Raw genomic sequence first — 23,514 nt, forward strand, 5'->3', positions numbered from 1 at the left:
ACATAGCTTTATCGATTTTCATGTTGACCTCCCGACAGATCGTAAACCTTGTCTGGATCAGATGTGAGGCTATAAACATGATGTAATCACAGACATCAGGGACTGATCCGTGCTTTCATGCCCCCTCAAGGTTGGAACGTTCCTGTCCCCGGTCAGTCTCCCGTACAGACACACAGAGACAGTGTTACAGGTCAGTCGTTCCTTATTCTAGTCTCCTCTGGAACAAGTCAGGGAACAGAATAGACTCTTGTGGCTAGAATGTTCCTTGCCGAATGTTCGGGGTTCAAACCACAATGTCGGCAGCCTAAAACCCCCGCCCCCCGATGTCCTAACCCCTACCTGCTCCTTACGTACATCTATCACTATCTTTTCACTTGTCAACGTCTGCTCAATAGTAAATGGGTTGCTGTTGGGGAGTAATTCCTTGACCTTTTGAGGTCAGGCCTGAGCATGACGCGTTTAAGCCTTCTGAATGTGTGCCTACGAAGGCCTTTAAAACCTCCTCAATAACAACTTTCGACAACAAGCCGGGGTTGACACGATGCCACGTAGTTTGTGAGGGCACCAACAGTGCAAAGGTAGACGTATAGTGGTTGCTGTCTGCACGCAGTCCTGTTTTTGAGTCCTGTAGCCCCTGAGGACACGGGGACAGCTTCAGTAAACATGTTTGTGGTCATGCTGAGGCAAATGTGGTTCAATGTCTGCACCCAGTTGTGCGATTGTGCAGGTGCACCAGTAACTAAGAATAGATTTTTTTGTACCCTGTTTAGATACTCGCAGTGGAACCGTTCCAGCCTGGCCTGTTGATTCGTGCTGACACAACAGAGCGATCATCAACTGTGGAGAGCGGGAAATATTTTATCTGCCAGGAATCGATGGTGACCTTCGACCTGGTAAAACAACGAAAAAGGACAGGAGACCCAAAAATATAAACAACCCCATAGAAAAAACAGTGTAGACTAGTAGCGCCTCAGTAAAATGATTTGTTGAATGTCTAGTAACCCTATCACAACCATTTTATGTCTAATAGGATGTCAAACTACATCCGATACAGAACCGCCAAGCCATTATCCATGCCTCTTCATATTATATTACAGTTGCAGCTAGTGGTGTTCTGTTACCATGGTGAATGGATAGCAAGTTTAAGTCCCCAGCTCAACTCTGGGATTTGGTTAAAAAAAGGCAGTGCGAGACATAGCAACAAGGTGACTTACTTAGATATGTGTTTCCATTTAGCCCTACTGTTCAAGCGAAAACACTCTCTTCAAAACCATTAATAAAATGGATGAAGCATTTCAAACAATATATATCTTGTAAGTAGAAAAAATCTTCAAAAGCAAACGTATCGGAACAATGTTTGACTTTGCTTTTTTTTTTTAAATGTCTGATATGTCTTTGCATCAGTCTCCTATATATAAATGAGAAAGAAGAGAACCAAATAATGGTAAATAGTGTTTGAATAGAAAGGAACATTAAAAACCCACTTCTCAGAAAGGGTCATTCTGACACTCAGTGCTATGGTTGCCTAGCGGCCGCCTCCCATACTGGGCGTGGCCCAACTCCCCTGCCTCAGCTACTGTTCAATATTTCACTGCAGATGATGTCATGACTCATGATACGTGCCAGCCCAGCCCCACCAGTCTGCATCGGAGAGGCTCCATCAACCACAGCAACCGAGGGGAATGAGGTGGGGCAGCTAGGATGAACGATCCATACGACTTGGGCATTTTACGATGAAAGCATCAGATTTGGGTCATATGTTGGTTTTGATTTAATGAAACATTAAAGATATGAAGGGGCTGTGAATTTGGACCCTGGGGGGCCATGGCAGCTATTTTTTTAAATGGCTACCAAATACCCGCTAAGCAAGATTCAACCAGGTTAAACAGGTTTCAATGAGTCTTGACAATTGCCAAAACGAGTTGTCTGGTAAGATGAGATGTCAGAAAAACAGACTTCAATGCTTGTCAGAATTCTTCCCTTTACTTTCCCTCAATATGGAATGACAAGAAATAAATACAAGACTAGTCCCAAGACTAGTCCCTTTAACGCTGTCTGGCCCACACCAGGCCTATTTGCAAGGGCTCATTGCAGTGATTTGTTATTTTAGCAACTACCGCCCATGACAAACCAGATAAGGAATCCTGGTGAAATCGTAATCAGTTTCCCAAAATAGTCTAACTTAATTCCTAGTTTCCAACTGCCCTTTTCTTTCATGTCTGCTTTTTTTCTGGTTCTCTTAGCACGTCTCCCCGCGACCTGCGGTATCAAACAAACCGGCCCATCTGTGAGTTTATTTCACCCTTTCTAAATCACAACAGCAGTACAGTCTTAACTAACACGCCAGTATAAATTAAAGGAATGGATCACCCCAACAATACAATAATTTAAAAATCTGTTTATTGTACTCTTCAGCAGTTAACATACATAGAGTAACATTAGGCCATCATTATTTTAGTTGTAGCCGTTGTTCTCAGGCTTCTAGATAGCTATGATTTCTACTGAACTCCAAAGCACCGCATGCTCAGGTCTTGCGGTGTGCTCCCGCCCACGGGACAGCAGATAGTCGAGGAGGGAGGCTTGAGGTCGAACACCAGTTTTTTTCCTTGTTTACCTCCGAGGCCTGGACTGAGCTGATGAGCGGCGGGGATAAGCAGGAACAAAGACTTGGTTGTCCTTCTGACTTCTCATCCGACAGCCTGAACCTATGGTGCGTACGAGACGTGTTCAACGAAATGCATTTCCACAATGCTTTGCAAATTCCGAAAAACACAAGCTTATTAACGGAATAAAAGAAAGGCACAAAACAGGCACAAAACACAAATGCAAACTCTACAACACAACTGCAAACTCCAGAACACAAATGAAAAAGCCACAGCACAGGAGACTTTTCAAAAAACAGGTGTTGACAATGAAACACTCATATTGCGGGCGACTATTATAATATCACCTACCCATAGAGCACAATACTTGATGCTCAATTAATAGAGCTATTTTAACGTTTCTTTCACTTGTGCAAGGTTTATCGGCATCATACAATAATGGCAAAAATAAAGGCAATACATTTTTATGTGTTATGTGTTTTATGTGTTAACTTCTCAAACAGGCAAGAAGTTTACTCTACTACACAATTGATCAGCTCAAACTATTCATTGGACCAGTAGTTATAATCATCTTTGCATCGAAATAGTGCCAAATCAAATACTTGATACAACCACAATTATGACAAATCACATTTTAACATAGCAGCATCTGTTTAAGGTTCATTTATTAAATAAGGCTTTCGTTTATTTAAAAAATATTTATTTCACAGGGACTGCCAAAGAGATAGCTAAGCTTATCAGCAGTGCCTTGGTGGTTTTAATCAGGTAATTAAAGTGTGTGTGTGTGTGTGTGTGTGTGTGTGTGTGTGTGTGTGTGTGTGTGTGTGTGTGTGTGTGTGTGTGTGTGTGTGTGTGTGTGTGTGTGTGTGTGTGTGTGTGTGTGTAAACGTTGAATCACACGTTAAAACGTGTGATTCAAACATTCCTTGAGAAGACGCTCAATAATAAGGCCCAATGTTTTCGTACACATTATAGCCTGGCCAATCCGGGAAGAGCCCGTGGGAACACGTGGGGCTGCCGTAGGCGTCAAAGTGGATCCCCAGAAGAGACGAGCGTCGCCTCCCCTGGTGGTGTCGACCGCGTTCCCTCTGTGATGACCACACCACCTTGTAGTTCTTGCCCTGGTTGCTGTCCCAATGCACACTGCCGCCCCCTTCATAACAGATAGCGAACTCAATGCGCTCGTGCGGCACCAGAACATCTGGCAATAGCACCTCAAACGAGAACGTGTCGTGCTCGGTGTCTGGATACGTGCTCATGACGTAAGCGCAAGTCACGTTAGTGTAGCTTTTCCAGGAGTCAAAGGTGATGCGCACGGTCACAGATTTCTCCAGGGATAGGTTTTTCACTCGAACGGTCCCAGCCAGCGTCCTCTCCTTGAGCATGCAGTGCTCCAGGCAGACGTTGCACCACCCTAGCCGCCGGCGGAACTGCATGTAGTCGGCGGAAGGTTGCGTGAAATCCAACACCAGTTTGTCCTCCTCCTCCTCCTCCACCGCCGAGAGCTGGGCCGAGTTGCTGAACAGCTTTTGAATGTTGATAGGAATCTCAATGGGGTCTTTACTCTCCGAGAATGTCTTGACCCGGGTCAGCGAATGACCTCTGTGATCCGCGAAAGACACTGACTTTTTCGTCTTTTTCTCCTTCTTGTTCTTGTCGTTGTTGTGCAAAACATCGTTTGAGTCGATATGGTCGAACCCTCTTGATTGGGCAAATGTTAAAGTGGGATTGATGCAAGGTTTGGGGATCTTCCTGTAACCGAGTTCCTCGTTGGACAGGTAATGGGGAAGGACCAGGTCGAACGGCATTTTGGCTTTAACAGGAAAGTCGAGTGCCCTAAATAAATGAAATGAAACAAGCAGGGTCAGTATTGTGTCCATCTTAAATAACGCAGAGTAGCCCTAAAGGCTACATATTTTAACAAACGTGTCAGTGTCAGAGTGAGCTGGCCTTACTCCAACCAAACCAGTAACGTTAGCCTAAGATCTGTGCCTATGATCACTGCGTTATCTACCTTATCACGGATAAAGTTGAATTAAAACTTTTACAGAATTAGACATTTAGTAACATTATGACATTAAAATAGGTCCTGCGTTTTTAATACCCCCACTAAATAGTCCTACTACATGGATCATCTCGAATCGGTCATTTTAAACTTACCTAAAACCCTGGGTTTGAAACATTTGAGAAGTCGGAGAGGCCTGCAGCAGTTGCAATCCTACTCTTGGATTGACGCAAATTTCTTGAACCTTATTTTGGCGTTATTGCCCATTTCCAATATCGGACTTCACCGCACCGGTCGGTTGTGCAAACTGTATGGTTGATAATTCTGCTTGCAACCAGGTTGTTTCCCTGATGTTGCAAAGCTCATGCGTGGTTCACGTGAAGACCAGCCCTTAGCCAATCACAGAGAGTCTCTAGATCGAGTGATCGCGGTTGACCCTCCAACCCTGCTAAGAGCGGAGTGAACTCAGGAACAGGCCGTATCTTTGAAATCCTGGCTGCCTTGCGTGATGATTGCATCAGTACCGCATAAAACAATGTCTTTAAAAAAATTAACTTGTTAGAGCAATTTGACCATTTTGAATAATTTTTTGAACACACAATTTTGAATAACTAAATCTAGCAATGTAGGCCTACCAGTGTTTTTATAGTAGGCCTGTAATAGATGTGATTGATTTTCTTGATTGCAAAACCGTTCGAAGTTTAAGTGAAATTTAAAATATATCCATTGTGATTGATTCAATGATCTTACAGCTGTAGAAAGACCGTGTTATCAGTGTTTCCTTGTTTAAGTGTAAAAAACATTCCAGTTTTTTTAACTGTTGCATCATATACCAAACCAATAAAGCTAGACCTACACGTAGTTTCATCAGTATAAGAGTACTCAAAAAAGAGTATTTGCAGCCACACTTGTCTTTATTTTGCAGAATCTAAGAACCATATTTGAAACCCTATGATAAATCCTAATACGTACTTATACGTATGGCAATAATGGATTATTATTGATGGACTGAACAAAACACTCCTACACTGCCAAGATCTGCTCAATCACAATGTCATTATTACACCAGTTAAAAGTTGTTGAATTGCTTGGTGCAAAACCATACATTACCCATTCACCAATAACACATTGGAACGTTGAAACATTATGTTCCTTTTTTATATATATATATATATATATATATATATATATAGTTAAAGAATATATACAATTGGTCAATAGTAGTATATTGTCATAGTTCAATTGAAGAATGAGAAGGTTAATAATTATTCAAATGTGCATGAATCAACACATGTATAATGTGCAAAATCCAATTAATTCATTTATTCCTATGCAGTATAACTGAAGATAAACTTATTTCTTATAAGGTCTAAATTGCATACCTTCAAAATCTAAAATAAATACAAAATTATTAATGGGTCTTAAGTCAGATGCAATCCAGGTCATCTCTTTAACTTAAATAGGTAGCTAAAATGTAAGCTTGAGTGGTAAACCTGCAAACCAATTGTTTGGGTATGAGTTACAACATAGTTTACCAGAGTAAATGTGGTATTCTTCCAGTATAACAGGAAGCTAAAATCAGTAAAGTGGATAATTAATAAATATGACCATTGTGAAACATCAAGGGGACAAGCAAACATTATTTTGAGACCATTAAGTCCTTTTTAAACTGAAAATCACGAATCCTCATCCCATCCTTTTGAGCTGATGGCATAAATTGTTTGGACTAATAATTTGGGTTTCATTGCTGGAGCATCATATTGAATGCAGATGTAAACGATCCACACAATATAATAAGGGTTGAACATCGCAAAGTGACACAATGACATGATGACATCACTATGCCATAGAGATGATTTTTTTAAATACATATTATGTAAATGACGACTGGTGAATTTGTTTTCATTAACAGATGTAAAGGGTACATGAAAGTTTATTGTTTATTAAGGCAACATACTTAATAATGTCCAAGTTTTTCATTACTAAAATGCATGAATGCCAAATATGCTATATAAGCAAACATAGGCGTTTTTCATGCGGCCATAAATGTTTCTTCAGGTCATTCATGTTGAGTCCATTCTGTCCACAAAGTTATGAAATATCATGGCAGTTTTTGGTAGGCCGATTATGCAAATATTTGATCAGGGAGAATATTTTATGTCGTCTGGCAATAAAGTGGTGTGTACACAGCCTTACCCAAAGTGACCACAAATGTGGGGGCGGTGGGCAGGTTGTCCCATTAGGTAAGAGGGGTTCGGTCAGGTTGTGTTTGCTCATAGTTTATACTTGTGAATAGTCAAAGTATATGATCATTCGTAAATTTCACGTTATCTGATATATGCTAAGTGACAATGCAAGTCACTTAGCCTATCGACATCATTGCAAATGAGGGTCACCCCTCAATTGATCTTTCGAGTATAAATAAAGGTTTAATCAATAAATAAAATAGGTATTAGATGAAATTCATGAAGACATATTTTTTTAATCTTTATTTGATGTCTGGCGACACGTATTTTTTTAAAAAATCAGAATAATAATAATAATTATTATTTATGTAAAGTGGGCCTATAAATGGAATTTATACAGCACATTTTTATATAATCTATTTAAAATACTAACTAAAGCCTCTTTTGAATCTGCCGTGGGGAGGAGCACACTTGGATCAATTATTTAACAGACTTATTTAAGGAAAGAAAAAGTATGCTACAATGTAATTTTATAGATAGGTACATGCCAAGATAGGCCCACACAAGTGAACAACTGTCAGATGCATTGAACACATTGAAGAATTACATTTTTTTCTAAATTGGTTTAAGGGAAAGGGATCTTTCCACCACGATTATAGTCTCCGATCATTTGGGGTCGAAGTGACTATCCTCCACGCTTGAAGATTGAAATAATGAAACGCATAAGCTATTGGGGAAATATGAAGCAGGCGCTCAGTCCATATGAAGCCATGCTGACTGATCCCACACACACCTGGTGGCATAGTATCACCCCTTTAATGAATTAATCTAAGTATAGTGTACACACACACGCGTCGCACACGCACGCACGCACACACACACGCACGCACACGAAAACATTGGGCCTTATTATTGAGCGTCTTCTCAAGAGGAATGATTGAATCACACGTTTTAATGTAGGCCTACATTTACACACACACACACACACACACACACACACACACACACACACACACACACACACACACACACACACACACACACACACACACACACACACACACACATTCATTCATTCATTAAGCTCATCAGTGATCGCCCACAACTGAATCTTTCACCGTGATTGAGTCACCCCGCCTGGGGTCACGGACCCCGCCCTCAGGTCGCAGTACGGTTCACTGCTGAATGTGATATAACATTACCCGGCTCAGCTGTTCATCCTACCACCAGCAGAGGGCAGTTTAGTCTCTTTAGAAGGAGACAGAGGCATACAGCCAAGAGGGCCGTATGTTCCTGTTGGACTAGTGTGGAACAACAGAAGTAAATACTTAGTTGAACTTTAAAATTTAGAATTATCTCGATAAACCAGGCTCTACTGATTAAAGTAGAAATAGATTTTTAGAAATTGTCTCAACACCAATGGAGGTCAAGGCTTATGTTACACTGGCTTTGAAGGAATGACGTACATTGAATTTCATAATTATACTCGACCACATACTCCTAGAATATCCCTACAATTTGTAAACGAATTGATCTGTGGCGTCTCCTTTAAAGCCCGAGACGTCTTCGATGCGCATGCGTCGTGCATATTACGCTTCCTGCATTTTTCTTGGCTTGGGCAGCTAGGATGTGACCGATAGCTTTACAGGAATTACATGTGTTGTTATTCTGTAACAGAACCAGTGGATATACCCTGTCTGTTCACCATTGTTACATTCAACTTCTCTTTCCACTGAAGGTAAGATCGTAGTCACATTATCAGTGAATCCTCTATCCTGGTATTAAGTTATAACGTTAGCTGTTATGTTGTTATCAGGGCGTAGACTGAAGACGTGGAACATGCAATAACCATGACTGAATAAAAAGCATGTGTTATTTAATTATATCCCGGCAATAATCCAGTCCAGTGTTGATTCACAGCTTCGTAATGTATGGTCTGTTCTTTTCGCTACCCCCAAGAGAAGCCACATCAGCTCATAATCCTAATACAATACAAACAATACACACAATGGCTGTCATTGTACATAATGTCAAGGATTCCTTCTATCCTTCGGTGTCGTTATATGGTAACATGATGTTGTAATAATCCGCCGTCCAAACATGGAGTGCTACATCCCAGGTGATGCATACATAAGAGCAGCGTTTAATGTGAGGAGAACCTATACCTGAACAGGTGTTGCGAGGAAAAGTGTGACGCTTTCAATCACGTGATCCAATCTTTTTTTCCTGGAAATTCAAGTTTCTTGCTGCGTTGCATTCATACCACTTGTAATGGGTTAATGACAACCGTGTGTGTGTGTGTGTGTGTGTGTGTGTGTGTGTGTGTGTGTGTGTGTGTGTGTGAGAACGAGCATATGACTAGGTCACGATTATCAGCAGTCGACCATATGGATGATTACTTGGTCATCGCGATTCATGTGTGTCCTTACTGTCAAATAATGTATATTGAATCTATATTTTTGTTGATCTCTATGCCGGACTTTGAGAAATTATACAGCTAAACACCATACTATTATATTTAAGACTGAGTTCACTCAACATTCGTATGATTGTTTGTTATTTCTGTTCAATTAAAATCGGTATTATTAGCGTTTAGTTATTGTCTTTGCTTCAAGACTCCTCACCTCTGTTGTATTTCTACCCTGACACACAATTGAATCATGTGTAGGCTACTTAATCTTCGGCTAATTTCCCCATAAGGGTGGGTTGTCAACCTAGTTTGACAGATGATGAAATGTTCTCTCTTTCTTTTTCTTTTCCTTGTTCGGGGCGATACAAAACCACTGAGGGCATCTGTTCTGGTTGGGGAAAGTACAACACTCTACTTCTAACAAGGAAAGAGATCAGGAAACCGCCAAATAAAGTTTAGGACTTTTATTTAGAACTGTAACAAGGTAAAACAAAAGCCGTGCTGGTCTGCGGAACACCTGGGCTTTTGTATTACTTTGTTGAAGTTCTTAAGGTCTTGAACTTTATTCTGTGGTTTCCTGTTCTCTTTCCTTGTTTAAGTGTAAACAACATTCCATTTCCCACCCAAACTCCGAAAGCCAATGGAAAATGTTATTAACTGTTCTGATCAACAGTAGTTGCATTATTGATATGATAGGTGCCCTATTTTAGTAGGCTACAGTTTTTTTTCCATGTAGTATAATCGTTAATAATGGATATAGTAATTAGTAACTAGATAGGAAATAGGTTTATTATTTTCAGGCCTATAGAGTGGCGAAGTCACGCCCCTTCCGGCAGAGCCCATGGGACCTATGTGATCGAAAAAATATGAATGGGCTTCAGTGCTGCCGCCCCACGCCTGTGGAATGCCCTCCCTGACACCTTGAGGGCACCATAATCCACTGATTGTTTTAAAAAAGGTCTTAAAACATTTATTTTTAAGAAAACCTAACCCTTTTTTTTAATAGATATATATATATATATTTTTTTTAACAACACTGCTTTTAACCTGTAGCCCTTTGAGATCTTCGGATGAAAAGGGCACTATAAATTAAATGTATTATTATATTATTATTATAAACCGTCAAACTCTTGACATGAAAAATTATCATTTAAATCCACAAACAACATATGTGTAATCCATGACTTCCATCAGGTACAAAGAATAAAGATAAATAATGCCGTGGTAATACTGTTCAAAACAATAGTGCCATAAAGCTCTGATAATGACATGCTGTTGTATTGTTTTTATATTGGTATCTACTAGTCATGTTTGTACCTGTGTTGCACATATTACGATTGTTTTACTACTGTTAAAGGTGCTGTAGGTTGTAAAAAGCGAAGGTGAGAGAGAAGGTAAACAAACTTAGCAACCAAAAAATAGTCCCCTCCCTCCTTCCATCCCTCCCCCCTCTCTCTCTCTCTCCCTCCCTCCCTCCCTCCCTCCTTTGTTTCTCCTACATCTCCTACTCAAGAGCTACAATGGATTCCCCAAACCAATCAGGAAAAGAAACCCTGATTGGTCAGAAATAAGCTGGGAGAAGTCTACAATCCAAAGTAGTCTCATACAGTGGCAGGCGCAGTCAACTAGAAGCAGATATTCTCACAGCACAGTTCACACACTTCAATTAGAAGCAGATATTCTCACAGCACAGTTCACACACTTCAATTAGAAGCAGATATTCTCACAGCCGACCACAAACATCAAGAAATGACCCTGGAAGTAAAGCTCTTGAGTCTCGCCCACAGCCACTCTTAAGTCCCGTGTGTACGTCCCTTGTTGTGTGTTGCAGGGGACCTGAGCAGCGTCAGGATGAGCGGGGCGGCGCTGGGCCTGGAGATCGTGGTGGTCTTCTTCCTGGCCCTCTTCCTGCTCCACCGCTACGGAGACTTCCGGAAACAGCAGCGCATGGTGCTGTTTGGCACGCTGCTGGCCTGGTACCTCTGCTTCCTCATCGTGTTCATCCTGCCGCTGGACGTCACCACGGTCAGCGCACGCACGCACGCACGCACGCACGCGTCACACACACGCACGCGCACACACACACACACACACACACACACACACACACACACACACACACACACACACACACACACACACACACACACACACACACTAGGGATGTGTCGGTCGCGACTGATTCGTTACAACGAACGAATCCCGAACGTGAACGACAAGAACTGGTTCCCCAAAACAAGAAGAACTGGTTCTTTGATTCTTTTTTTTTAACATCAACCAAACATATGGTCACGTAAATAAAATATACAAACGAACAGAGCTCCGTCTCCCCGCGACTTATATTGATTGAGTCTACAACTTCCTCAAAGATTCAGCCAATGAGAGGTAGCAATGGTGTTGGAATGGCACCTGGGTAAACCAATGACAAGGCGGTACCGTCGAATATGCGCGCTTTCTCTCTCTGACGTATCTTGGGTCATACCATTCGACTCATATATCCCCCTACATTTTTTCGAAAATAGACTTGACCTCCATCTGTTTATTGGATAAACGCATTTCCCAATCCCAGGAGTCTTTGCTCCATTCTACGTCAATTTAAGAACAAACAAAGAAATTAAACTGCAGTCCGTATTTTTTATTTATGACCATGCAAGTTCTGTAATGCCTGAACAATGAAGAATTAAATTTAAAGTAAAATAAAATTATAAATGTAAAACCATGAATGAAATATAGAGAGTAAGCAAGTGGTATAAATATTGGTGGGACATTCGACATACTATATAGCAGGCATCTCCAAACGGCGGACTGCGGTCTTGACGGTCCTATCCGGACCCACGACCAATTAAAAAAAAAAAAAATTATAAAAAAAAGTTTTTTTTATTTTTAATTTTTTTTAAGATGTAATCTGACGTAACGAACGAATCAAAACGAACGAATCAAATAAACGAATCGTTATAGTGAACTGAACTGAAAGAACTAGTTCCCGGAAAAGAATCATTTTGCCCATCCCTAACACACACACACACACACACACACACACACACACACACACACCCACCCCTTTAGTGGCATCATTATCCTCAATATATAGATATCTTACATAAATCGTCTCTAATCTTGTGTGTGTGTGTGTGTGTGTGTGATACAGACTATCTACAGACAGTGTAAGTTGGACCACGAGAAGCATGCAGCTATCGCAACAGTCAGCCCACTTCTGTCCAATCAGACAACGGCAAACTCTACGGTCCCGCCCACTGTAAGGTAAGATGGTGTCCCTTATTAAAGCTTGAATTGGCAATCCAATTTTAGAATTAGTTTTTGCCATATTTGTGGAAATTCTCTTTACTGACAGCTTGAGAAATGAGAAAAAATCTCTCATTCCACCGGTGTTCACGTGCACGCTCTCTCTCAACTGTAACTGGTGTTCACGTGCACTCCTCTCTCTCAACTGTAAACGGTGTTCACGTGCACTCCTCTCTCTCAACTGTAACCGGTGTTCACGTGCACTCCTCTCTCTCAACTGTAACCGGTGTTCACGTGCACTCCTCTCTCAACTGTAACTGGTGTTCACGTGCACGCCTCTCTCTCAACTGTAACCGGTGTTCACGTGCACTCATCTCTCTCCAATGTAACCGGTGTTCACGTGCACTCCTCTCTCTCAACTGTAACCGGTGTTCACCTGCACTCCTCTCTCAACTGTAACCGGTGTTCACGTGCACGCCTCTCTCTCAACTGTAACCGGTGTTCACGTGCACTCCTCCCTCTCAACTGTAACCGGTGTTCACGTGCACTCCTCCCACAGCGTCCCCAAGCCATGCTACCAGCCCTGGAGCTACGTCCCTGACGGAGTCATGCCTGTGTTCTGGAGGGTGGTGTACTGGACCTCCCAGTGTCTCACATGGTCAGTGCTGTGGTAGTATCATAGTATAATGGTAGAAATACTATCGCAAGTTATAGTATAGTATTACCCCCTTTTCCTATGTATGCTTTAATTTCTCTCACTGTGGATGAGTGCGTAATTGTAATTGCCACTATGTATTGACCTTTTAGTCAACAAGGAGACATCTTTATACAGAGTGAAACATCAGGGATTCAGACACACGTCATTAAGGAGCCGATAGGGTTTAGGGGAGAGGCTGCGACTGGGAGTCAAAACCCCAGACTAGACTTTCCTGTCTCCAATCAGGACTTTTATTTTGACACGCCCCTGCAGGCTGCTGCTGCCGTTCATGCAGTCGTACGCCCGCTCCGGCGGCTTCTCCATCGGGGGCAAGGTGAAGACGGCGCTCATCGAGAACGCCATCTACTACGGCACCTACCTGCTCATCTTCGGCTCGCTGCTCATCTACGTGGCCGTGCACCCCGAGTGGCACCTCTCCTGGTGAGGGACACACACACAGACACACACACACACACACACACACACACACACACACACACACACACACACACACACACACACACACACACACACACACACACACACACACACACACACACACACACACAGGCGTGTTTGGTTAAGACCTCTGGGGGGACATGCCAATTTGTGACGTCACCAACGGATACGTTTCTCAATGTTTTTTAATGGCTAAATTGAAATTGGCCCTTTTTTAAATTGCATAATATGATCATTTTGAATAAATTAAATGCCTGATATTTATAGTTATAACTTTCAATACAAGTAGCAAATCAAATAAACACACCTCAAATAAAAATAATTTTGTTAGCCTTTTATTTTGTAAAAATAAGTCTCATGCTTCATATGTCAATAACAACAATATTGCTAAATTGGAATAAGTTGCCACCAATTTCCCTCAGATCAATGCATTGTGATGCCCTGTAGCATTTATGTGCCTCGGAGGAAAATCCCAATGAACCAATCAAAAGCCCCGCCTCACACCCGTCCGTCCGTTCCGGTGCAGGTACGAGCTGCAGACCATCGGCATCACGGCCGCCAACACCTGGGGGCTCTTCCTGCTGGTGCTGTTGCTAGGCTACGGGCTGGTGGAGATCCCGCGCTCCTACTGGAACGCGTCGCGCCATGGCCACCTGCTGGTCAAGACCTACTTCAAGGCGGCCAAGCTGATGACGGAGAAGGCGGACGCCGAGGAGAACCTGGAGGATGTGATGGAGGTCAGGGGGAGGAGCCGTGACGGGGGGGGCGGGGTAGATAAGTGGTTAAGGTGTTTGGGGTCGCAGCCCCTAAAGGTCATAGGGTTGGTACCCGCAAACAATGTGTGCAGTAAAGCTTAGGGGTGGGAATCTCTTGCCACCTCACGATTCGATTCGATTCCGATTATGAGGTCAACGATTCGATTCCGAAGCGATTATCGATGCATCTCGATGCAACAATTTTCTTTTATGTACATTTCCATGCGTGATTTTCAAAAATATATGTATATACATTAGGGTTGCCGCGGTGTGGACATTTTCACACCGAGTAATACGCTCGTGTCAACACCGGTATTACCGGTATAAACGGTATTAACTTTGAAACTATAGGTCAACCGCCATCTTCTCAACCGTCAACTCTCCTCTCACACTCGGTGACAGCGGCTGGCAGCGCGCCAATTCTCGGCGTCTTATAACGTTCTGTATATAATAGTATAATATAATTGTATATATCATAATATCACGGCCAAAAGCTCTGTGCGCCTCCGGATGGCCGTAGCGCAGGGAGCACACGTAGGGATTGGGCTTCGCGGGGTTTGTTTACCGGCGTTGCTATGGTTACCGGTCTTGTAAGGAAGCACGTCAATTCTCGGCGCGACAATTCTCCCGCACAGAGCAGAACTGTGGCCTATTCTACACATTTTAATTTTCTTAATTATAATTATATATTATTCATTTTTACTGAATTTGTTTTTTATTACTGAAAAACAAAACAAAAAAAAAACTCGGTGTTGCCGGTGTGCAACAACGAGTAAACGGTGTTGGCCTCAACACCGGTAATACCGTATACCGCGGCAACCCTAATAATATACATCTGGGTTTGCTACTCAGAGTTTGCTAATCACTTCCTACTTTTGTGATGATCATTTAAGACATCAACAGATGAATTAACTTATCTAATATTTCATAAGAGAGAAAGCTTTTGTCACAAATATGACTTTCTATGAACAATGCAATAATGAATGCAGCTTGCATTATAACACAATATGGAAGCATGCAAAAAATAGGTTTCAGTTTTATTTTCTTTCTTTATTCAGATATTCTACATGTATCTATCATGTCGTCTTTAGTATTGGATGTAAGTAACAATCACTAAACAGTGGTTTCATTACAAACACTGCTGATATAGAAAGATCAAGCTAGCTGTAGGCCTCCTGCTGGAAGATGGGGCCCAACCCCTACCCTTATGACCTACCCTATGACAAACAACCTGTGGAAGTTAATCTTTATTTCTGTGTTATTGCTACAGGAAGTGCGAAAAGTCAGCGAAACGATCAAGTACAACCACCAACTCAGGAAGTACATCGATACCATTCTAAGAAAAGTGAGTATTCTAAAAACTTGGACAATATCAGCCCAATTTTACACATGCACACTAATAAAGCGCTCCTTATCAGATTAAGATCAGCTTCAGTTTCCATGAAAATTCTGTCCTGGAAAGACCCGAGATCAATTTGACCCATTTTATCCATTTCCAGAGCGGCCACTTTGCATGGCCCTGTGACTCAGAGTACAACGTTAATCGGATTAATCAGCCTTAAATAAACCCAAAGCGTGCATTCATACATACTCTCTGAGTCTAGCCAACCCAGTGTCCCTTGACCGTAGCTCTCAGCGGCGTGCATGTGAAGCGTAGCTGGACTGACGTGATGTGGTCCACAGTGTCCAGTGGTCTACCAGGAGAAGATGGGCAGAAACATGGACGACTACGAGGACTTTGACGACAAGCAGAACACCTACCCCACGGAGAAGAACCTGGTGAAGCTGCACAAACAGGTGGGGACCGGAGAGGACACAGCCTGGAGGTCAAAACACAAGAGAACCAGTTCATAGTGTACATGTGGTGGTGACAAGTTCAACCCTCCAGGCTATCGTTTTACCCAGGAGCCACGGCGCCTCCAACCTTTAAAGTCTTGGAGAACCAGCAAAGACATTCAGGAGAAACCCGTTTGCAAGCACCAAATACCGTCTTATTGTTCTGAAAAATGTTTGAACGCTTCAACCGTTGGTTAATGTAGATATGTGCACCTGACGTCAAGAGCACAGCTGCCGCTGACACCTCCATGATTCAATCTATTTGTACAGCTGGTGACTGACCAGGTTGACTTTATTGTTCAAATAATTACCATACACATGGTCGCAGTCTGGAGGGCCTGTGTGAGTCTATTCATAGCATGTATATGTATTATATTCTCCTTCCCCAACATGCACACACATGATCATCCAAGATTCTAAGATAGATATCTTTATATCTATCGTCCATCCATCGTCACTCATCTTCTTCATTGCATAGAATCCTGATTCTGTCTGTCTGTCTGTCTGTCTGTCTGTCTGTCTGTCTGTCTGTCTGTTTGTCTCTGTCTGTCTGTCTGTCTGTCTCTTTGTCTCTGTCTGTCTGTGTCTGTCTGGCTGTCTGTCTGTCTGTCTGTGTGTGTGTGTGTGTCTCTCTGTCTGTCTGTCTGTCTGTCTGTCTGTCTGTCTGTCTGTCTGTCTGTTCCTCCCTCCCTCCCAGGTCATCTACACGGTGCAGAGGCACAACCGGACGCGGGTCCAGTGGCAGATGCTGCTGCAGCAGGCCGTCCACCTGGAGGACGTGGCCCGCAACGAGAGCAGCGCGGCCCACCAGTTCTCCCACAGCTTCCCCTCCACCGAGCCCCCCGGCTGGGTCAGCCGATACTTGTACACGCCCACCGTAGGTCAGTCGGCCAATCGAGGCAGAGAGCAACCTGTGACACGACGCAGTGGTACACGCCCACCGTGATCAGTCGGCCAATCGGAGCAGAGAGCAACCTGTGACACGACGCAGTGGTACACGCCCACCGTGATCAGCCGGCCAATCGGAGCAGAGAGCAACCTGTGACATGACAGTTTGTTAGAAAAAAAACGAAAGAATCACAAAAGTGTAATGTTTGGGTTTATTCACAGTACAGAGCCCGTATTTGACCACCAGGTGTGTCGGTGGTTAGCCATTCCGAGCCGTTTCAAAATATAGCCATTCGTGACATCACAAGGAGGGCTGTCCATCCGGGAGTTAATCTATACTTCGTACGTCTCTGTGCCGACACTCTTTATACTATTTCGACCTTACAACCTACTTGTATTGTCGCTTTGGTTGCAAGCGCTTCTGTTGAAAGGCAGTCAATTAAGAGGATGCATTATTTTACACTTCAATTACTTTTTTCTAAACAAGTAAATACTTTGTCAAAACTTGAGTTGGATCGAGACCTCAAAAAGAAGAAATCTTTCCATTCAAACCAACCCCCCCCCCCCCCCCCCCCCCCCCCAACACCACTGGCCACCTCGTGTTCCTAACCCGTGTCCGTGTGTCCGTCCGTCCCAGAGTGGTACTGGGAGTGTCTGCTGAAGCAGTGGTTCTATCGGCTGCTGTCGGTGGTCCTGACCCTGTTCTCCGTGTCGGTGGTGTGGTCCGAGTGCACCTTCTTCAGCACGCGGCCCGTCCTCTCGCTGTTCGCCGTCTTCATCCAGCTGGCCGAGAGGGACTACAACTACCTGTACATCGAGGTACGCCCCCCCCCCGGACACGCCTCTCCCAACCGTGACCCTGACCCAACGCAACGGAGCGTCCCCCGACCGCAGGGACTGGGGACCTCCAGCCACGGCTCTGGGTTTGATATCCCCGATGTCTTTTAGTCCGGTCATCCTGGAGCATTCGGGTCATTCCTGAACTAACCTAACCGGTCAATGAAACGCCCCGTCTCGGCTGGTCCCCTCTGTTTAGGCTTTCACTGTCTCCATTTGCTACAATTAGATTAGATAGGTGTTGGCGCTTGGCTCGCATTACCTGGTAACCCAAAGCAGCCTGAAACAGCCAGGTGACTTGGGTATTTGGTTCTGTAATCCTTATGCTTGGTAAGACTGAATCACAAGAATGGTTTCTGTGGACTAAAGATCATCCATTTATTCATTACTTTGCCAGTTTGGTGAATTGATCCTACTATAAATCAAGTCTGTTGCTATTATATCGATGAACATATTGATTTGAATCATTAATTATAAATGCTTGAATTGTTCTACCTGTCCACCAGATGGCGTGCTTCCTCACCATCTTCTTCCTGTGCACGTGCGTCTACTCCACCGTGTTCCGCATCCGAGTGTTCAACTACTACTACTTTGCCTCGCACCATCAGACGGACGCCTACAGCCTGCAGTTCAGTGGCATGTGAGTGTCCACACGGGACGTACAGCCTACACGTAACGTGCCCCGTCCCGTGGTCTGACCACATGGCCTCCCTTACAGGTTGTTCTGCCGGCTGACTCCGCCCCTCTGCCTGAATTTCCTGGGTCTGATCCACATGGACAAGGCCATCTCCCAGCAGCAGAAGTTGCAGACGGCCTACACATCCGTAACTCCTACTGAACACGTTGATTCTGACTATCCATATTGTTTACCGTCTATTTATTTAAGCCTGCCACATCCAAAACAACCTAACTAACCGGTTTTGCTTTGCTCTACAGATCATGGGCTCTATGAAGGTGCTGTCGTTCATCGCCAACGGCTTCTACATCTATTACCCCATGCTGATAGTCATCCTCTGCATCGCCACGTACTTCAGGTGAGGTCCACACTTCCGACGGATGTACTGGAAACACTTGGATCCCTTTGCTTTGTTTTCAAAGTGTGAACCCACTGCGCCTTGTTCCTCAGCCTGGGCACGCGCTGCCTCAACCTGATGGGCTTCCAGCAGTTCATGGGAGACAACGAGTTGACCTCCGACCTCATCGACGAGGGCAAGGAGCTGATCCGACGAGGCAAGGGGCAACAAGTCAACGCATGTGTTTCAAAAAACATTAAAAAGAATGTATGTGCTCACCGTTGCACTTTCTTACCGGTTATTGCATTCTTTTGGACAGAAAAAAGAAAACGACAAAGGACTGAGGATGGAGAGAACAGACGAAGAGTGAGTATTATGTTTGTTTCAAACATTATTATCATAGTTATGAGAGGCAGATAGGGATGCAAAATATTGCTTGAAAAAAAGCAAAAAAAAAAAATGCTTACGCTACCGTGTCTTGCCAGGAGTGGAAGGAGCGCTATGGCAACCAGAGGGACGACTACTCGGCCCGCAACAGAAGTACAAACTCGGAGATGAAGGAGACCAGCTACTCGGACACGGTCGCTCCTGTCCCCAATAACAGACGTAAGCCCAGGCGTCACACCTCCTACTAGGAGCCCAGCTTCACTGCCCAAGTACAGATGGCAAAGACGTGTCCGATTTGAAGTCACTTTTATTAGTATATCCCTTAAAGGGACACTGTATAATATTTTAAGTCATTTATTACCTCAAATCAACGTGTTCATTCATAAATAAGTACTCATTGGTGTATAATTATCTATGCCAAAAATCTCTTATCCTCCTGAGCGAAGAATAATTAATATGTAGTTACATAGGCCGGGTAAGCTTCATGGAGGCTACCATGTTCTTCCGGTCTATGAACTGCCGAGAGGGACAAAAAGCACTACGTGGTACAGGAAATGCAAACGCGTTTTCACTCTGAGCCAGCTTGAATGATGACTGAAATAATTCACTATCTTGCTCGAGAAATAATTACTCATACATCATTAGCTTACACCAATGATTCAATGCAGTTTGAAATTTGTTTGAAATAACGAACCTCATCAACACTCGATGAGGTAGTATTGGATGTCATGACACACCTCCTTGGCACATACTGCCCACCGTAGTTTTTGAACAAGCGAGCACTATTAATTTGAATGCAATATACAATTGTACCACTAGATGGGAGTAATTTTTACACAGTGTCCCTTTAAACCCAGAGACATTCTCAAAGGGGTACATCTTGTACTGCTTTCATTTCTTTCAATTGTTCTGCTGTAACATCCTTTAAAATCTGGGATAAATATACTGCTATGTTATTATAAGATAATACCCCCTTATCCTAGGCTATTTGCTTTTGTAAAAATTTAAGTACACCCACTTGTTTCTGCATATTGGACTTTCATGATCCTAAAAAGAGCTGAGATAGTTCCCTAACTTTGATTTGATATAAAACTTCACAATAGTTTTAATGTCACTTTGCCCTCGCACTTCTCAAACATTGTTTGCAATCATGTGTCAGAATATAAAAAAAAGGTGTTTTCCCATTGGTTGTAAAAGGTCATTTCGTATTTGTGCGGTTTCTTTTGTGACAGAGGCCAAATACTCGCGGGCAGGCAGTCGGTCGGAGAGGGACAGCGTGGAGCTCCTTCAGGACGCAGAGCCACTAGACTTCAACGCTGATACGCTCACAGACGACCCGCTGGACGCCAACTCCACCAGGTACACAACATCTGTACCACATCAGTATGAATAGTACTATTACTAGTCCTTAAGCAGACGCTTTTTAACCAGGGTGACCAATTGTGACCAATTCATTGTTCAAGGTAACCAATTCACACCAGTAGGAGACCTTAGTGTTACGGAAATACGTGACTTCCGCGGTTGCCCTGTAATCAAGGTTGTGTCATGCTCCGCATTGCTCATTCACACCTTCAAAGGTGCAGCCACCAGAAACACGGCTGGGCACCGCATACAACGCACCCTAGGGAATCCCGCCTGTGTTAAAGCAAAACGGAGTCTGACAGCAGGCCACCTGCAAGAACTGTCTTGCATGTGGCCTGCTGTCAGACTCAAGAATTGTCTTGCTTGAAACTTGAAATGATCGTGATCGTTGTTCCAGTTTTTGATCACCATCACGGTCTGATGATTAGAGAGAGACATTGATTGTCTGTACCTTCTCTCCTCTCTCCTCTCTCTCTGGATGATATGAGAGAGACAGTGACTTTGTATTTACCTTCTCTCCTTTCTCTTTTTCTCTCTTTCCAGGCCCGCCGGTGGGAGGTACCTGTCCATGTCCTCCTCTCGCAGTCGGATCTTTGATGACGTCTGATTGGACGACAGACAGGAAGTGGTTAGAGGGACAGGATGTGCATGTCTATCTTAAGCATCCTCTAAAAGGAAGGAGAAACCAAGATGCATTACACGGCAAGGATTACCTGAAATGTGCAATTCTTTATTATCTATGTCAAAAAAAGTAACCTTACAATGATTTCCCTTGAGTTGCTGCTCTGGTGAAGGCTGCTACGATCAAACCAACAATAAAAAAGGATTTAATCACACACACACACACACACACACACACACACACACACACACACACACACACACACACACACACACACACACACACACACACACACACACACACACACACACACACACACACACACACCTGCATGGCTTACGTTACACCTTCTGTTACAACTGCTGTTACTAGTATCGTACAGTAACGTAAGACTCTTGTATGAAACTATTGCTGTGTGGCTTACTGTTGGCCACTGGGTTAGTTCTCCATTCTACTATAGCCAGTTATTTAAAGAAAGTGATAGCACCACCACCAAGAATTGGCTTTTTCGGTTGTTGCTGTTGTTGCTGTTGCTAGAGGGCTGAATCAAAACATTTGTTGGTTGGTTTAATTTTTTTTCAGTGTACCAGTTAACGGTATTTTTGTTTTGCATCTAATAACAAGGTTAAGTTGATGCAAATCCATTTTTTATTAGCATGGTGGCTCAAATAGATTAGACTGATGTCCATCCTTGCAACTAGAATAATGTTACTGTAAAAACTAATTTTATTTTATTATTATATTTCTTAGTTTTATGTGATTTTTTTGTTTTGTTTGTTAATACATCTAATGCTGTCCAGAAAACATGGAGATGGTTCCTTGAAGGACACTTTTAAAATAGGCAAAGGCATTGATCATAAGATATGTTTTCCCATATACCATGGGAAACGTTTTAATTCACCGCCACAGCCAGAAACCATTTGCTTGACACACCAAGTAAGTGCCGCTTCAAAAGTGCTCTGCTAATCGAATCCCTCAGTCATTTATTCCGTAACTAGGTTGAAAAAGGATGGACTAACGATTTGTTGTTGATCACAGTTGAAATATTGTAACTAATGTTGAAGGATCTATCTTTGTTCTGCGTAGTCGCAAACTTTGCCTGGATTAAATAGTTCAGCAAGTAAAACCTCTCTGAAATGTTGCCCTATGTCTTGTCGTTGCTGGTTTTATATTTAAACAAAAAAAGTCAGCTTTGGGATTCGGGTCATGAAGTAAGACGGCCAGTGGTGTGAGCTTGGGTCGTTTTTGTTAACTTTATTTAACGTAGACAAACAGTTTGTGTAACAATGTCCATTTGTGCCATGTTTGCCTTTCCCCTCTATGGTTTTATTTATGATGACAACCGCTGGAGCAAGAATTAATTACCGTACAAATATATCTTCCTCCAAGTATAATATTTAAGCATGTACAGCTAACATTGATGTGGTTATACATTCAAGGCATTCTACTAAAATACATGGCGCTCAAAGATAAAGACTGTCACACTGGAATTCACTGCATACACTGAATGTGTAAATACCTTGTTTTGTGCTGGAGTCCAGATTTCCCCTCTTGGTCTGTCCCATTTGCGTCACACATACTTTCTTGTATATATGGTCTTATGGTCTGATTATATACATGTTTTTGTATTATATTATGCACCTACAAATCCCAACTGTGACTTAGTATTTATTATGTTTCGCTATTCCTAGTAATACCTGATTTATGTTGCTGTTGTTCAAGCTATCGGGTACCAAATGTTAAATTATTCATTTATTTCCAATTATTTTGTCTGTCTGAATATGTAAAAAAACTTAAACAAGGACACTACAAATGGTAAATGTTATACTGTGTTGGGATACCGAATCTAATGAATTGAGATTGTATGTGCGGATGATTTTGATAATGAAGGTTTTTATCTTGAATGTAAGTAGTTATATATAAATCTTGCATCTCGATATTTGAGCACTTTTTGTGAACATAACAATATCGCCAAATCCTTATTCTGGATTTTAGGGCAGTAGAGCTAAATATAATGTAATGCCGTCTGATTTAATAAACCAGTCGTAATTAAATAAAATAAATTCAATCATACCTATTTTTGTTGTCTGCATATTTTTTCCGATATATTCAAAGTATCCACATCAGAATCTATGAAATAACCTAGATTTAATTTGTAACAGCTGAGTAGGACAAACTCAGCAGCCTACCATTTATTTATTTGTCAATCAA

General features: G+C 42.7%; 2 protein-coding genes and 2 long non-coding RNA genes across 4 annotated transcripts; 2 read left to right on the forward strand and 2 right to left on the reverse strand.

The window, feature by feature from the left end:
- Window positions 1–127: 127 nt before the first annotated feature.
- Window positions 128–2,022, forward strand: LOC130380273 (uncharacterized). The gene is made up of 3 exons (XR_008895249.1): window positions 128–190; window positions 771–893; window positions 1,598–2,022. It is a non-coding gene; the product is annotated as an uncharacterized LOC130380273 (long non-coding RNA).
- A 152-nt stretch (window positions 2,023–2,174) lies between these two features.
- Window positions 2,175–4,971, reverse strand: ppp1r3b (protein phosphatase 1, regulatory subunit 3B). Its single transcript, XM_056587421.1, has 2 exons — window positions 4,764–4,971; window positions 2,175–4,439 (listed from the first exon to the last, which is right to left on the reverse strand). Exons 1-2 carry the CDS (start codon window positions 4,784–4,786, stop codon window positions 3,542–3,544), a joined length of 921 nt encoding a protein of 306 aa, XP_056443396.1. The 5' UTR covers window positions 4,787–4,971; the 3' UTR covers window positions 2,175–3,541.
- A 3,422-nt stretch (window positions 4,972–8,393) lies between these two features.
- On the forward strand, window positions 8,394–23,395 carry lmbrd2b (LMBR1 domain containing 2b). The gene is made up of 18 exons (XM_056588230.1): window positions 8,394–8,532; window positions 11,036–11,229; window positions 12,353–12,465; window positions 13,007–13,105; window positions 13,418–13,585; window positions 14,130–14,340; window positions 15,629–15,703; window positions 16,042–16,155; window positions 16,892–17,075; window positions 17,720–17,901; window positions 18,426–18,559; window positions 18,638–18,743; window positions 18,856–18,953; window positions 19,046–19,149; window positions 19,252–19,298; window positions 19,418–19,538; window positions 20,552–20,678; window positions 21,225–23,395. Exons 2-18 carry the CDS (start codon window positions 11,056–11,058, stop codon window positions 21,286–21,288), a joined length of 2,121 nt encoding a protein of 706 aa, XP_056444205.1. The 5' UTR covers window positions 8,394–8,532; window positions 11,036–11,055; the 3' UTR covers window positions 21,289–23,395.
- LOC130380858 (uncharacterized) lies at window positions 13,925–23,472 on the reverse strand. The gene is made up of 4 exons (XR_008895331.1): window positions 23,378–23,472; window positions 21,193–21,284; window positions 16,120–16,178; window positions 13,925–14,322 (listed from the first exon to the last, which is right to left on the reverse strand). It is a non-coding gene; the product is annotated as an uncharacterized LOC130380858 (long non-coding RNA).
- Window positions 23,473–23,514: the final 42 nt, after the last annotated feature.

The sequence above is a fragment of the Gadus chalcogrammus genome, chromosome 4 (genome assembly GCF_026213295.1).
Source record: "Gadus chalcogrammus isolate NIFS_2021 chromosome 4, NIFS_Gcha_1.0, whole genome shotgun sequence".
In the NCBI taxonomy this organism is placed as follows: Eukaryota; Metazoa; Chordata; class Actinopteri; order Gadiformes; family Gadidae; genus Gadus; species Gadus chalcogrammus.